The 17,435-nt window shown below is 40.5% G+C and overlaps 1 protein-coding gene across 1 annotated transcript in view; it reads right to left on the bottom strand.

Moving 5' to 3' along the window:
* lama2 (laminin, alpha 2) overlaps positions 1–17,435 on the bottom strand; it is a 153,672-nt gene that overhangs the window by 27,729 nt on the left and 108,508 nt on the right. Inside the window, exons 40-51 of the mRNA XM_041959394.1 lie at positions 12,843–13,005; positions 9,709–9,787; positions 9,488–9,619; positions 7,340–7,456; positions 6,964–7,127; positions 6,425–6,563; positions 5,116–5,218; positions 4,637–4,753; positions 3,103–3,285; positions 3,043–3,048; positions 1,906–2,060; positions 1,317–1,460 (exon numbers count right to left, since the gene is read on the bottom strand). Of these exons, the coding sequence (XP_041815328.1) occupies positions 1,317–1,460; positions 1,906–2,060; positions 3,043–3,048; positions 3,103–3,285; positions 4,637–4,753; positions 5,116–5,218; positions 6,425–6,563; positions 6,964–7,127; positions 7,340–7,456; positions 9,488–9,619; positions 9,709–9,787; positions 12,843–13,005 (1,502 nt within the window). The remainder of the gene's footprint in view (positions 1–1,316; positions 1,461–1,905; positions 2,061–3,042; positions 3,049–3,102; positions 3,286–4,636; positions 4,754–5,115; positions 5,219–6,424; positions 6,564–6,963; positions 7,128–7,339; positions 7,457–9,487; positions 9,620–9,708; positions 9,788–12,842; positions 13,006–17,435) is intronic.

The following is a 17,435-nucleotide window of genomic DNA, read 5'->3' as shown; positions in this document are numbered from 1 at the left end:
TCACATTTGAAGACACAAATGACACACACACACACACACACACACACCCACACCCACACCCACACCCACACACACACACAGTACACACACTTATCTTTCTAGTCTCTCCAGGGTAATGGCGATTATTCATTAGCACAGATCACAGGGCAGCATCGTTATTATTCAACTAGCATTACACACTATTAGTGAAATGCTAGACACACACACACACACACACACACACACACACACACACACACAGAGAGCATTACTATTCATACTGAGATCTTCACTATTAGAGAATATTAGTGAGAGACACAAAAACACACGCACATGCATGCGCATTCAAGACTTCCAGTCAGATGAAGCAAAGCAGTGATTTCTCAGGGGAAATCAGGCTAAAGCAGATAGCAACATAAACGTGTTGTTAATTGCTGCTGCTGCTGCTCCTCAGGACACACACACACACGCATATGCAGAAACACATACCTACACATACAGCATGCACACTTAGGGATTATCAGTGGTACCTTAAAACAGCAGTGTGCTACGTTTATAGGGGTGTTAGTGAGTATGTGTCAAGAAGTATTAATTATTCTCACATTAGATAAATCACTCTGGGAGTGTGTGCAGGCTGTGAGTGTTTGTGTGTGTGTGTATGTGGCTGAGAGACAGGAACGCAAGTGTGTGCTTCCCACTGTGCATGTACACTTGTGCGTGCGCATGTGTGTGTGTAACGCAGGCATTTTCAAGTATGATAAATGCAGCAGAATATACCGCACCTGAACACTGTATTAAATATGATTAATGCTTTAATGTGAAACTTCTAAAAAATGTGAAACTGACAACTGGATTTTCTGTTTTGTCAGCAATAACACCAGAGCCATATATGGGCAAAGTTTCACTATTTTTCCGAGCTTCATTAAGACATATTACTTATCCAAACAGGCTTAATGAGTGTTACTACAAGGCAATTATTATCAAAGTGCAAAATGCATGCTGCTAAAAATGTAGGTGAAAAATCTTTTCTGAATGAGACCTTTAGGTAAATCACAATTAAAAAAAACTACTTTGATAACGAGGTTATCTATATTTGTGAGGTCCGACCCCAGACAGTTAATATTTTTGGGCAGATCTAATGACAAAAAGCTGATTTGTGGTTAAGATTACGGCTACACTAACAGTCAAACTGCAGTTCTGGTTGTAGCTGAAGTTAAGATAAACCCCCAGAAAAGTTCTATAAGTCAATGAGATACTGTAGACTTGAAAGGACAAGCTGTGCTGATTTGTGCATATCTTACACTTACACTCAGTAAGTAAGTAAACAGTACACTTACATATTTGGCTGATCCCAGGTAGAAGAGCAGGTTATCAGGCGTGGTGGTTTTAACGTGAAGGGTGATGGTGTTGTACCTCCCTTTCCTGATGTCGGGGCGGTAACTACGGAGACAGTCACCACCTGATGACACCGATACTTTGATCTGGAAAGAGAAAGAAGAGTGGAAATGAAGAAAGTATCCACATGAAGAATTTTGCATATATCTTAGTTTGTATTTATTATCATTGTCTATCTATTATTATTTATGTAGTGAAACAAAACTACTCCAAAACAGCAGATATAAACAGATATTAAAATCAAATTATTGGGACAAAATGTGTGCCTCAGATCATAAAAAGAAGCCTGTTATGGAGGAGAAGGTAGTGAAAGAAAAGATTAAACTTTTACAAAAAGATGACCAGAGATGAAATGCAACTGCAGCATAAATATACACAAAAAAAAACACAATGCAACGTAACTGTTGTTGAAGACATGATTATGTCATCATGCACTTAAATAATAATAATTTATATAATAAACAATAAATAATGCACTCCTTTAATATGGTCAGGCTGATAGTTGTACATGTCAGTGCCTTGAAAACTCACTGAGTTAGCTTGTTTCCTGGCTTGGTTGATCAGTTCCTTGATTTGTGAGATGTTTCGCCTCAAATTGTCCTGCAGCTTTTTGATTGGCTGCAGCTTCTCCAACAGCCTGTCTGCCTCATCCTCTAAATCCTTCACTTTAGCTCCTGCAGCGTGGACTGAGGAGAGAGATAAAGTACAACAGTGATACAGAACAGTGCAGCAGTTCTGCTATCATTAACACTAAGCAGTGTATTATAGCCGAGAGAGCTAGCATGTAAAGAGTGAGGAAATAATGAGAAATAATGGCAGTTGAGGAAATCACCGATATTACTCAAAGGAAGAGGAGAATTATGGAGGAAGAGTGAGCAAGACGGAGAAGCCTGTGAGAGCCGAACAATTAGCGTAGCTCAGCATTCAAAGAGGAGCTTTTCTGCTTTGTTTACTGTGATATACTGCACAGGCTTGAAACTGAAAATGAAATGTATGTAGAAGATAGAGAGATAGAAAGAAAGAGTTCCATGCTTTGCAGTGTGCAGAGCGCTCATCCTCAAGCAGAGCAGAGCAGTACGGACGCATTATTAGAAGCAACTACTGTCTAATGTAGAGCTATTACAGATGGTTATAAAACTAATGGGTGGTGCTCCAATACTGTTGTTGAAATCAGATCATTTTGACATAGCTGATATTGATTTTATCCTAAAACAAAAGCATGTGGTGATTTAAAATGTGTCAGCAAATTATTTAATAAGCAAAATCCTATAGATGTCTAGAAATCTGTGACGGCAAGGTGGTAACTTTACTCGCATTACTACTTGCTAATTACAACATGCTATTGGTGCACCACTTGTACTAATAAGTGCTAATTATATTAAGGTAAGTGAAATATACATACTGATGGCTGTGGGGATGAAAAAAGGAGAGACAGGGAGAAAAATATCAGGCTTTGGTTGAATTCAGCAACTTACGTGGCTCTGAGACAATAACTTCATATCTGCAAAGCTCAAACATTGAGATAAAGCAACTATATTTTTCAGTTCAGAAGTCTTTCAGTCGGAGCTGAGTTTAAACAGGTTTGTTATTACCTATAAACATCTAAATTAATCAATTGTCACAAAAAACTAAATTTAGCCAGATACAAAATGTTCCTGCTGCTTTTACTTATTGCTTCTATGACTAGACTGTGTTTCTATGCAACGAGCCAGTAGCATGGGCCTTTACTGTTTTTCTCGGGGTCCTGGATCATCTGATTGGCTGTGTTGACAGTGTCCTCCAGCTCGCTGTAGTTCCTCTGCAGGCCATGGAGTTGCAGGTTTAAGTCCCCGAGGCGCTCCAGGACATCTATGGCTGTGGCGTTAGCATCTGCTGCTACAGCCTTTGTGGCTGTTAGCCTGGCTGCTGTGTCTGTTGAAGAATGTAACAGACACACGTAATGTATACAAGCTACATACATAAGTACGTGGCATAGCTGTATTAAATCTGGACCAGTAGATGGGTTTTGTGTTGTATTATGTTGCTATGATACATATTGTCCAGTCAACACAATCGATGTGATGAGGCCTGTTTTTTACATAAATATTAACAGTGGAATTGATCGGTGTGACACCAGTAGTGGAATGTAAGACGGCACACTTACTGAAGTACCATACTTAAGCACAATTTTGAGGTACTTGTACTTTATTCTGGGTGTTTCCATTTTATGCTACTTTATACTTCTACTCCACTACATTTTGGAAGTCAATATTGTACTTTTTTCCTCCACTGCATTTACTTGACAACATAAATTGCCAGTTACTTGGCACACTCAGATTATCAATATGAAATATGAATAAACTAACATATTGTGATGTATTATTAAAGAATTAATACACCCATCAGTATATAAAGTAGCTAAAATTGCACTTAAGTGATGTACACATAAATGCATTAGAATCCAATAACATCTTACATGCTACTCTGAAATGGGCCATAATGAGTACTTTTACTTTTGGTAATTTAAATATACTTTGATGCTGATACGTACAGATTTTGGATGCAGAACTTACCTGTTACCTAACAGAACATCTTTACACAGCACTATTGTCAGTGTTACTCAAGTAAAAGATCTGAGGACTTGTTCCACCACTGCCAGTTTGCTATGAGGCACCTTTAACCTCTGATATCAGACTTTGTGTTCGAACAAATACGAGTGAATACTTACAGATCAGTATATAGCATCTAGTGTTATTCAGCAGAACCTCCTCTTTATTGGCTACAAAGCACTGCCTCTTTTCTCACCTCATATCACAGAATTTGTTCGGAATGCTGCGGATTTCTGGCCATAAATGCCGACCTTTTTTTGGAGAAGGTCAGTCTGTTAGAAGATCATTTACTCTTCAGCGGTCTGACCGTGACATGTTAGGGTATTGTGTGATTTTAAACGCACTCACAGGCGTCTGAATTCACATTTTGCATGTTGTGTTAACCTCTGCGTTGTCCATTTACAGTTTGGAGTAGCTACATTTAACAGCTTCCTGCGTGTTGACCCAAACACAGCCATGTGTATCACTGTGGTTCAACAACCTCAGTATCACTGCAGAGCACTTCTGTGTGTCTGTGTATCTGTGAGTACTGACATGTGTCAAGTTGAGTTTACCAGAGCAGCTGACCTCTATTGGCACAGTGATATTGATCCACTCTCTCTTTATCTCTCCCAAGCGTGCACATGCACACACACGCACGCACGCACACACACAGTGTATTTGTGCAATCATACCATTGGGGATGGCGTTGAGCGTTGCCATGGTTCCGTTGACAGCTTCCAGCAGGTCTTTGGTTTTGTCTTTTGCTGCTTTAACTCTGCCCTTCAGCCTGGCCACACTATCTGCATTCTCTACACACACGTGTTCGTGTTCGCGCACACACACACACACACAATGATGAGGGTGGTTTGATCTGAACTCAAGGCTGCCAACTAATAAAAACACTTCCCTCACCTCCCGAATGGGAAAGAGTGACTGATAGTAAGGCAGATGAAAACTGACAATGATTGCAGATAGAATGCCTTCCATGAATAAAACTCTTGTTTATACTTTATACTGTACATGATATGTTTTATATCATTACTGTAATCCACTTACAGACTACAGCTTCTTGTACAACAATTAGTTGCCTACCTATACCCCGTCTGTTGCATACAATATATGGTAAGTCATACATGTGCACAGACAAACACACATATATACTCATGTTTACCTCTGACATCATTTTGAAGTTGTTTAGCTTGGTTTAGCAGCATGTGACTCTTCTGAAGGGCACCCTGAGCTGCTTCCTTTACTGGGACATCTGGACCTAAAGCCTGCAATCACACATACACGCACACACACGCACACAAATCTGTGACTTAACATGCCCTCACTTTAAATTCTTCCCCAATAATTCAGATCGCACACATGAATTAAAAAACATGTTTCGTGACACATAAAAAGGTGCAGTAATCTGCATACCACCTTTCTGTAAGATCAAAGCACCACTACTTTGCATCGCCAAATGATATTCTAAGAAAGGCATTGAGCGGACTTAACTCCTCCTCACATTCATTCTCCACCTTCAACCCCTTCTTTCTTTGTTTCATTGCCTCCTTTCACTGTCTTTTTAGCCTTTTCTTCCTCTGCCCTTTACCTCTTTCTTGCCAAAGGAAAAGAAAAAATAAAGAAATAAGAGAAAAAAGCGGATGAGTTGAAAAGAAAAGGGTAAAATGTTAGAAGAAAAAATGGAGAATAAATGAACTGGCGCACAGGACAAATAACAAAAAAGAATAGAGAGGAAAAGTATTATAAAATAAAAGGTAAAAGAAAATCAAAGATGATGAACGTTACTAAGACAAAAGTAAACAAATGGAGAAGGAACTAAAAAGGAAAAAAGTGTAAAACAAGGACAAGAACAGGGGGAAAAAGAGGGAGGGAAGGAAAAATGAATAAATTAAGATATAAAAGAAGGAAAGGGGCGAGATTTCAGGTGTGTGTGGACATGATAATGAAAGAGAGGGGAAAAAAAAAAGAAGGAAGAAGAGGGACAGAGAAGTGCTTTGATCTCTCAGCCATGACTAATGGAGAGCCAGAGCTTACATTACTGTTACTGCATGCAAGACACACACAAACACACACAAGCCCGAACATATCCACACACACCAGCTCTTGTGCTGAGAGCACACTTTCATGGTCTGGATAGCTAGAATGCTTGTACAGGGTGTTAAGGTATGTATGCAGTGCCTGAATGTGAGCTGATCAGGTACAGCATAAATACACGGTTCAGCTTTTGGTAGTGGATATTTGCTGTTTACGATCGTGTAATAGAGAAAGTAATGGAGAAAATGGAAAAGAAGACTAATCGGGCAAAGGGTGTTTTTCTCATAATGAATTATACATAATAAAAATAATGGGATACTTCATTAAACCCTGAAGGAAACAACTATTCTGAATAGGAGTAAGAAATTGCTATATTGAATTTAGTCTGTAGGTGTGTGCATGTGTTTGCGTGTGTGTTGGTATACGTGTCCACTTACCAGTGTCAGCGCCTCGCTTGCCTTCTGTTTGGCCGCTTTTGCCTCTCTCTCCGCCGCATCCACATTTGCTTTAATGTTGCTATAAGCCTTGAAGGCAGCTGTCGCATTGAAGGAGAGATTTTTAGCTTCGGCCAAAATACTGTGAGGAGAGAGAGGACAAAAGCGAGAGACGCGTGTCATGTTGCTCTTTTTCCTTTTGATTCGTAACGCACATTTTGTCGAGTGATGAAAAGCCAAATGAAAAACAATCACGGAGCTCAGAAGTCGGTTTGTGCTTTTCCTCAAACTTCTGCAAATGCGCCACAAATTAAGCACAGTGGTTTTGTTTCTAGGATGGCAATAACAATTACCCTCTTTGTTTAATTCTTATTTTCAAAATGTTATTATTTTTGTCATATTTATCAGCTTTAACCAGTCAAGGTTCCAGCTAATATCTGATAGTGTTGCTTGATAAATGAGAAAGATGATCAATGAATGAAACATCTAGACCCTATATGCTTGGCCTAGGTGTGCACATGCACCAGTGTGTTTATATTTACCCATCCAAAAGGGCAGCAGACTCATTCAGCTGCTTGGCGTGTTCCTCTGCATCGTGCACATGATTAGCCAGGCTGCCGTCGCTCAAACCGTCGGTGAGGCGACTGACTTTAACGTCCAGTTGGTCATGAACAGGACCCAGCTCTTTTCCCATCTCCTCCAAGTCCTACAGACAGAAAACAGAGGTTTTCTGTGTCATTTGACGAAAGAACAGATCATAGAGGCAAAATAAAAACACAGAGATTCTTCTACTCCTATGAACTCCTCTTTCCTGATGCCAGAAGACAAAGTTGACCTCGGGCAGATGATCCAACAGTAGACTGAGGTTTCAAAGAGTTCTAGGGATTCTATAGGTTTCTACAAGGTTGACTTTAGTACCTCTAGCTCCTTGTTAATGTTGTCAGAAAGCTGGTTTGCTTCATCCAGTAGACGTTCTCCTTCTCCAAGGACCTCTTGTGCTTCCTGTTTCAGTCCGCTCACTGCAGAGCGCTTTCTCTGCGAAGCACAAACCAGGATCAAAAGCTGCACAAGATTCTGGTGCACCAACATATGAGCACTGCTGCAGGGATGCAACTAACTTATTATTTTCTTTACCAATTAATCTGCCGATTATTTTCTCGGCTACTCGATTCATCGTTAGGTCCATAAAATGCCACACAATAATGAGAAATTTCCATCACAATGCCCTAAAGCTCCTGGTGACGAATTGCTTGTTTTGTCCAACCAACAATCCAAAACTCTAAAGATCTTCACTTTATTCTCACGAAAGACAAAGAAAAGCAGGAAATCAAAACACTTCAGGAGCTGGAACTAGGTGACATTTGTAATTTTTGCTTGAAAAATGAGTAAACTATAAATTGATAATGAAAATAGCTGCTGATTATTCTTGATCAACAGAAAAAAAAAATGTCCAGTCATTGAAAATAAAAGAAGCAGGTAAAGGACACTGCGGATACACAATCAGTGCTTAAATAAAATAACTTGTGAACTCAGCATAACCCTATCGTGTTGTGTACATATGGCACTGTCTTCACAGCATAAAGCTTTTCTTCACAATGGAAAAGACTGCAGGGTCAGGGAGAAACAAAAAGAAAGAAAGATAGATGTGTATGTGTGTGTGATCACCGCAGAACACTTCCTCTAGGACATGCATAATAATCTTCCCGATAAATGCTTGTGTTTTTGCTCTGTCAGGAATCGGTGCTGCCTGTGAGCTTTCCTTCATGATGAATCATATGCAAAAGGCTTAAAAGGAGAATGAGAATGAGTAGTGTCTGAGGCAAATCGATGGTTGGATGCTCCAGTCCATGATTTTAGGACTTTTTTATTTTGAGAAAAGTTGTTACTTATTTAAAAATGAATGTCATTTGATCACATAGATCATCACATAGATTATGTTAATATAACAATGCAGAGGATAGACAGTTAACGTTTGGTGGCACTCGCCACAGAAAACATTTAAAAGGCTGGAATGTGCTCGTCCATCAGCACACGCGTGCGATTGTCAGAAATGTTTGGATACTCATGCAGCTTTTCAGCCATTGCAGATATTCTCAGCTTTTCTGTTTAACCCTATTTCCCATTTGAGGTTAACAGGTATAATGGAGGGTGACAAAGACATCATGACCTTCATGTGGATCCTCCTCCATCATCCTACATACGTCCTTTGTGAGCAGTGTCGCAGCAGCTGTGACTATGACAGCTTAAATAGACTTTAGACTTGATTGCAAAGTACTCTATTTTTTTATTTAATTTTATTACGCTTATATTCAGGGGTTATATCTTCCATTTTTTGTTACGCATTCTTTATTTCCATCCTGTTTCATTCTCCATCTTATTTTACAGGAATTTATGTCCATTCTAATGTTATGAGGCACTTTGAGCTGCATTTCTTTTATGGAAGGTGCAATACAAATAAAGCTTTTTATTTTATAAAGGGTGCATTTGATACAGTACATGTTGCAACACATAGGCAATGTCACATGTTAAGAGTCACAGCATGACTTGAGTTGGCTGGCTAGCAAGGCTATGCTCGATTACTTACGACTGCTTGCCAGGTTCCTTTTGTTCACAACCTGTATTTACTTTTTAGTTTTATGCGAAAAACTCAAGACAAGCTCTTGTTTCTCTCTAAAATTTGCAGAACAATTCAGTCACCAGTCACTTCAAAGAAAGCCAAGAGTGTTGATCATGAATGTTCTTCTAAACAGAGGGAATATTTCTACCTACAGAAGTTGAGTTCTTTGTAGTTCATCAACTAAGGCAGCTTAGTTTAAAAGGATGAAGTGATCATGATGATTGCAGGGATGTGGATGGAGCAGTACACATAATAATTCATCCTTTTCACACTAAAAATCTAGCTTCACGAAAATTTGAATAGTAAATCAGTTGAACAGTAGTTAATTACACTTTGCGTGATGGAGAGAACAATAACCATGAGTATGAAAGTGATTCAGCATTTGTGCACATTTCTTTCTGGCTGTGTCTGTGTGTGTAAAACTTGTGTGGGACTGTGTGCATCTGCACCTCCAGGGCTGTGAGGTCAGCTTGGTTTTGCTCAGCCAGGGAGCCAGCCTGCCTCGTCTTTCCCTGGGCAGAGTGGAGCAGATCCTGGGCCTCCTGGAGCTTCCCCTCATGGTCTGAGAGCTTCTCTTTTATCTAGGGAAGCAGATGGGGAAGCATTAAGTTAATGTCATTAATTTAGGGACATCGAAGACAAAAGAGCAAAGATTAGAAGTTATAATTGCCTCTGCTTTCAGGTCTTCTGTGGCCTGATGGGGGTCGCCAAATAATCTCTTCACTTTCTGATACAACTCCTCTGCAAGGCTGGAAGAAGAGGGAAGGGAGAGATTAGAATATTTACACTTATATGTTGGTCATTTAACATCGTGGTTTTCATGGCTCACAAAAGTAGACCAGTAGAATAAGTTGGTATATGTGAATGCAACAGTCACAGAGAAGAGGCGAGGAGAGGAGAGTTATTGTGATGCGTGACCGAGCCTCTGCTAGAGTGAAGACAATAATCGCTCCATATGACTGAATGTTGAAATGCTGGAATGAAATTGCCGATTTTCTTCTATTGACCCCTCAGGCTGATTTGGATTAAATTGTGGCAGCGTCAAACAGTTCGAACGTCGTCACACTAATGCGCGTGTGTTTGCAAGTGACTGGGTGGGCGGGTGAAGCAACATGTGCTACAGCATGGCGTGCTGTATCAACAACGGCAAGAGATAAAACCGGCAGAGAACGAGACTCTAAAGAATAACTAAAAACTAAGCACTGCAGACACGCCTCGGCTGAAAACACTACCGGGAGAGTACAGGTGCCACAAAAAGGAGCTTCAAACAGTCATCGGCTTTGTTAAAGGGGCACTTCATCAATTATTCACAGCTTCACTATGCTGTTTTCACCCCAACTATAGTCAGTCAGCAAGCTCATGTGGAAAGCATTGTTGAGAGTTGACATTTGGCAGCTAGGCTCTGATCCCTTCACTCCACACAAGGAAACAGCTACACCTCTGAATCCAAAGAAGTTAGGAGGCTGTGTAAAACATAAATAAAACCGAATGTGATAACTTGCTAATCCTTTTGACATATACTCGACAGATTATAGATTATAAACATGTCTGCCCTCCAGAGTGGTCAGATGACATGTCAAACAAGCTAGATCTTAGCTAGTACACCTTGATGTGCACCAACATTATTAAAATGGCATCTTCAAGAGTTGCCTGAAATATCTCATTTGATCTGTCAAGATTTGCACAGGAGCCTTAAGTTCATTCCAAATTTACTCCTTATACTTTGCTTTGAGATGAATTTTTAGAAAGCCTTCCCACTTTGGAAGTATTTAAAACAGTTTAACAGCCATATGTTCGCCATAGCGTCCCTTAATGAGCCTTATTTTTCACCTTCAGCATTAATTAAGACAACAAGGATCTAGTGTCCTCCAGTTGACATCACTCAGAGGACAATTTCACACAGTTTTAGGGATTTATGCAAGGTAATGATTGGGCTTGATGAAACTTTAATGAACCCTTTGGGGAAAAGTGCGAAGAAAACAGAATATAACCACGTACAAACAAATGGGAGGGGTGTTAAATCTTTACCCAAATGACTGTTGCAACAGTACAATATATAGAAATACAGCAAATGAGCGATAAGGCTAATTTGCAGCATGTACATAAAGACTACAGACATACTGAAAATGTGTTAAATATGGAACAATCTTATATAACTGTGCCAGCTTTGTTCATTCTGCTGAAGCATCCCTTTAACATTTGTTGATGCTTGTTTTTCCCTCTGCTGCTCTACTTGAGATCTCCCCTCAGGGCTCAGTCAAATAATCAAGACTGACAGACAAGTCATTCAATGGCAGTGGCACTTTCTCTTTGTCGCTCTTATTCTCATACTCGCTCCCACTACAACTCTCTGTCCATCTGTCAGTGGCTCTCCTCTCCCTCTGTGACTTTCCTTCTCACTGCACGCTCTTTGTGCGTCTCCGTTTCTACCCCTACGGCCATACAGTACTTTTAATTAACTCATCGACCTCGTCAACATCTGCGACGAGAGAGACAGAGAGAGGGGGAGAAAGGAGGGATGAAGGGAGTAGATTACTAATTCCATCAAATGTCTTGAGAGAGAGAGGGAGATAAAGCTGAAACATCAGCAGAAACACATGGTTTTAGGATATGTAGCAATCACACGTCTGCTTAATGACAGTAAATCCTGATGTCAACTAACAGAAAGAAAGGAAGACATTCAAGGAGCAGTGGTTTTGCATGATTTAACCCTTTTATGTTGTTTCTACCACTCAAAGCATCCATTGAGCTCCATTCATATCTGTATGTGTGAAAATCAATGACACTCTGACTCTTGAAAATTCTAAAACAGTAAACATCAAGTCTGCATTCAGTTTTGCCAAAGCTACATTATCAATAGGAGGTAACTGAACACTAACAAATAAGTCTGCACTTTAACAGCCAAAGGCAACAATAATGTAGCTGAATAAAGTAATGCAAGGGTGATGTTTACGTCACATTACATTACATTACACAACTTGAATTTGAGAGTCTGCTGGCTAATTTTCATAATAGAGGCCACTGGTTGCATGTAACGCCAGGAAAAATGCATGCAACATCTTAAAATGTGTGACATGCATTCGAAATTTAAAATAGTTGCCATGCTGGCATTCCCAGGGTTTCTCAAGTTTGTCATTTTGCTGGTGTAAAAAATGTTGCACATTCATAATACAGCTGAAATTTTCCAATAGTACACAGGTAAGATTTTTCAAAAGTTTTCTCTTTTTTTTACATTTTGATTTATTACTGTGAATTTTATGCATATTCCACCTCTGTCTTCTCTTCTTTCCCTCTCTCATTGTGCAAGTTCAGCGAAAGAAAAAGTCTAGTGGGAAACACCCTGCAGAACAACAAGAACAAGTTCCCAGCAGGGACAAAGGCAATCGAAGACACAAAAGGTGAAAGCATTAGCATAAGGATATGTGTGAAAACAAACAAACGAAAAAAATTATGTAAGAAAACAAAACAACGGGTAGGTGAAAGACGTGTGGTTCCATGCAAACAACAAGAGTGCTGGTCAAATCGGCCAACAAGGACAAAAAAACCCACAAAACAATAAAACCGAAAGTGCAGAAGAGCAAAGATGCTCAGCTACTCTCCTCTCTCCAAACACTGTTCTTGGCATATTTTCAACAGGAATATTATTATTTTCATTCTGCTCATCATGCATGTGTGCATGCTCAGAAATGTGTGTGCGAGACAAGGACTGATCTGTTCGCTAACTTTTCTCAAATTGTGTGTTTTTCTTGTGTGTGGGAGAAAGATGCATGACCTGTGCGCGTGTGTGTTCATGCGTGTCCGTACTTCATCTCCTCCTCAGCGATGCCCTTCTTCCCCCCCAGCTGTCGTTTTCTCATCTCGGCTAGCATGGCCTGGATCTCCTCCTTCATCTCCTTCAGGCTTTTGTCCGGAGTTCCATCTCTCCGCGAGAGAGTCTGGTTCAGCTCGGCAGCCTTCAACTGCAGGTCTGGAGACACAGACGCATGGAGAGACTGCCGATACTACAGATGGACAAATTCAGTTCATTCATACAAGCACTGAAGGGAAAATTCTCCTCCAGTCTCACTTCCAGCATCTCTTGGAAAATACCAGTGAAACGACATTAGTATTTGTCTACAGTGAAAACGATGGAAAAGCATCATTACAAATCCCTTTAAGTGTCTTTGTCATGCATTGCTTTTATTTTGCTTGCCCTGTTTCTATTCAATTCGATTCAGTTTTATTTATATAGCGCCAAATCACAACCAAAGTTGTCTCAGGACACTTTACATTTAGAGCAGGTACAGACCAGACTTTTTATCTACAGAGACCCAACAATTCCCTCATGAGCAAGCACTTGGCAACAGTGGCGAGGAAAAACTTCCCTTTCGGAAGCAGAAACCTCAAGCAGAACAAGGCTCTGGGTGGGCAGCCATCTGCTTCGACCTGTTTGCTAATTAAACGTGCATTGATACACTTTTTGGCCAGAGTGAGCCATACAGGACATAAACAAAGGCTAAAATGATGAGCTAAAAGGGGCTAAAAAGCTTTGTAGAGCTGCAGCATTAGGTGACATTTCTCCCTGGGTTCATCGCTACCAGAAACTGCCGTTTTATTAGACATGTTGTACCTATAATGCATACATTTCATTCATTTTTAATATAACAAGACTGAGTCTGCATCCATGCTAGCAGCTCAGTGACGATCTATTTTGGCACAGTGGCGCTTTCAGGTGATTGTTCACATCAGGATGCTAACAGGCTCACAATGACAACGCTAACATGCTGATATTTAGCCGGTTTAATGTTTACCATGATCAACATCTTAGTTTGCTAATTAGCACAAAGTACGGTCGAGTCTGAGGGGGAGCTTTGCAGGCATTTGGTCACAAAGCAAAGTATTGGGCACTAAATGAAAAGTCAACAAAATGATGAAAATTCATCTTCCGTGGACATAAATAGTTGAAATATTTCACCCAAAACAAACCACAAATGTCAACCTCATGGTGGTGCTAGAGGAAAGGTCAAGGCAGCTCCAAAGCCGTTAGGATTCATCTTCTGGGGAGCATGAATGTCTGCACGTTATTTCACGGCAATTAATCGGGATTGCTGCTGAGATCTTTCATTCGGGACCAAAGTGGTGGACGGACCCGGCTGACTAAAATTGATTAGTTAGTTGGGTCGTTAGGAAAGCCTTCAGATACCCTATTTGTGCATTACAACTGACTTTTATACACCTGCATTTTCCCAGTGTGACAGAACAAATACACTTCATATACAGGTCCTTTCCTGTCTATTTAACTCACAGTGTGATATTGATAGAGGTAAAATGCTCCAAATAGGCTGATTTAAAACAAAAATTTTAACCTTAAAAAAGAGATAAAAAATATTATAGATGGTGTTGCTGCTTCACTGACACAGTTTATGTTGTATCCCATGGAAACAGATAAAAACCAGATATTGAAACACTGGCAACAACATTACTATAACATTGTTTCTTGATATTCTAACAGTAAAGAGCCCCGATGAGTATTCTGTCTGTGGGATCTACTGTGATGTCTCAGTTTTATGGCTCAAACAGAAAGAGAGACAAAATCACACTGTTTGATCTTCACTCGTTTAAACGCAGACATATGCTGCGAGCCACACACACAAATACACACACACACACACACACACAGAGTTTTAACACCATTCAAAGACAGTGATTTTGGCAAACTTCATGTTTGCCCTGCTTTTATCAAATTAAAGGCAGTGAAATCTCAAACCAATCAATGACGAAACCGCACTAAAACACTCCAAGGCTCATTTGAATAATAGTCAAACTGCTGGAACTTAATGAGTGTGTGAGCGTGTATGTGTGTGTATGTGTGTGTGTCTATGCATTAGCAAAACAGAGGAGGGCACAGAGTGTGCTGCGTATTCGCGTAATGTGCATGTGTATGCAGCACGCTGGTTGTGTGTGATGGTGTGATCCTCTCTCATTTGAAATGTAAACATGGCATGATTAAAGCAAGCTGAAACTTAAATGGTGTGTTTGTAGGTGTGTGTGGGTGTGTGTGGGTGTGTGTGTGTGTGTGTGTGTGTGTGTGTGTGTGTGTGTGTGTGTGTGTGGGTGGGTGGGTGGGCCTGTGTGTGTTTGTGGCAATGCAGCATTTCCTCTTATTTGAAATGTAAACATGATGTGATTAGAGCCAAGACAGAACTAAAGCCATCATGCTAATGAACAGCTGTACCGCATGTGCCTATGTGTGCGCATGCTTTTGTCCGTATCTGCGCGCGTGTGCGCGCGCCCGCATGTGTGTATCAGAGCCATATAATTACATAGTGGGATTTAAAAGCCAATTAAACACTTAAAACGTGGATGGAATCATATTATGGTATCTAGTAAACACGAGCACACACACTGAGGAAAGTGTGTACAGTATTTTCTTTCCTCATTATATGTGTCTTTGTATGGCTGTGTGTATGCATAGTTGTATGAATGCGTGCGCATTTGCACCAGTGTTGTGTATGTGGTGTGTTTGTGATAGCCACTAATTAAGTCTCTAATTGCTACTCTCAATCATCCAGTGAGCCACAACACACTCTTTTCCCCTCTCTCTCTCTCTCTCTCTGTCTCACACTCACACTCTCACACACACACACACACACACACTGTGATTAGGCAGTTGGCCAGAGAGCGAGGAGTAACAACAAGGAGAGGACAGTTTCATCACAGCCAGTCACAATGTGTTGGGTTTGTAATTTTCTTTTCATCCCCGAAGCCATAAAAATTTCATAATGCTAATCAAAATAACTAATTATTTTTACATAGAGCACATTTGTTTTTTGTCAGTGTGGGGTAGGAACAGTTAGTTAAAAGTACACTTATAGCTCCTAAATCCAACTAGGGCTCGACTAGAGCCCTCCAGGGTGAAGTGACTTAAAGTTGCAAACTGACTGCGAGATTATTGAAACTTACAAAGACAAGGCGCCTCATACATAACAACCATTTCCACAGATTTCTACGGATCGTTTCAGTTTTGGCCGAACTTCGGGTGAACTGTGGCTCTGCAGTAGAAAAAAAAACAAAAAAAACCCCCACAAACATGCACACAAGGTGCACACTCGCCAGTTAGGGAGATCTCGACAGCTTTTCATTGTCTTTATCAGCAGATGAGGTTTGCTCTCTTGTCATGCAACTGCAAATGTTCAAGCTTTCCATTTTTCTGAGTGCTTTAAGGCCTTTTTGCACATGTTAAGGTCAACTTCTCAGCCAACATTGAAAAAGAAGTCCTAAAAACACTCAGAATAATGGAAATATCCAGTTTCACGACAAGAGTGCAAACTGCATCTACAAATGAAAGCTCTGGAACAAGTTGATCTTGAGTGGAGATCATTTTTTTAACTGCTGCTTTCAAAGTCAAGAAAAACTCACCTAGATTGACTGATTTATAAAACAATCTCATGCTATTTTGCTGGGTTTGTTTTCTTTTTTACATTTGATTCAAAATCAATCTTTTCTATTTTCAAAGCTGTTATGAAAGGCAGAGAAAAGAGGGACTGACTAACAGGTGTGCAAAAGAAAGAGCTGCTCCTTTTTTTTTATGTGGCGATCCTTGGCAACACCTAAAGAAGAGTCCGACCAATCCCAGCACAAACGGTCAGAGCGACCAGCAAGGTGGCCGAAGATGACAAAAAAAAAACACCTCTTGTCCGCTGAAAAAATATCAGTTCCCACATGAAAGGCCTGGAATCAATGCACAAAGCCCCCTCCCCCTTTTAGACTTCACTACCCTTTCCTGAGTGACATGTCGCAGGAGAAAAACACATCACAAGCCGGTCACATAGTCACTGATGCGGGTGCTGAGGCAGGAGACGCCGCAGCTGCACTAAGACACTGACGCCGAAGTGAACAACTATCAGCCAGTTACACATGCAGAGAGCGAGAGACAAGTCCTCTGCATGAAGGCAGCTCAGCCGGAGTGAACCATCTGGACTGTGCCACAAAGTTCTGCCTGTGAGAGAATGTTTTTCACCAGTGGGAACATAACGTCCTGCTGCGGGACAACATTTAAACCTGAAGATGCGGCTGACATCCGATATTTGTGGTTGAACAAAACACAGACGCATTAAGAAGTTTAACACAGAAGTGAGAAAGCCAGGGCTTATCCTGCAAAAAGGTTTTAAAGTGATTAATAAATACGTTGTCAATATTAGTCAATATTTTATCAGCAATGGATTAAATGGATCATCACCTGACTCTGCAGCTCCCCTCAGCTCTACAGACAGTTTCAGCATCTTTCAGCTCATTGTTTTGGTTTTCTGGCCCACAATGTTTTTGAGTTACAGTCACCAGTGTTGTTTCTAGGTGGAGCAGGCAGCTGTCTCCAACAAAAATGCCTAAAAACCCGCTGTGCACTACTTGCCCAGCACC

This window comes from Chelmon rostratus, chromosome 18 (genome assembly GCF_017976325.1).
Source record: "Chelmon rostratus isolate fCheRos1 chromosome 18, fCheRos1.pri, whole genome shotgun sequence".
Classification (NCBI taxonomy): Eukaryota; Metazoa; Chordata; class Actinopteri; order Chaetodontiformes; family Chaetodontidae; genus Chelmon; species Chelmon rostratus.
Note: the sequence above shows the minus strand (reverse complement) of the source record. Positions and strands in the feature narration are given on the sequence as shown.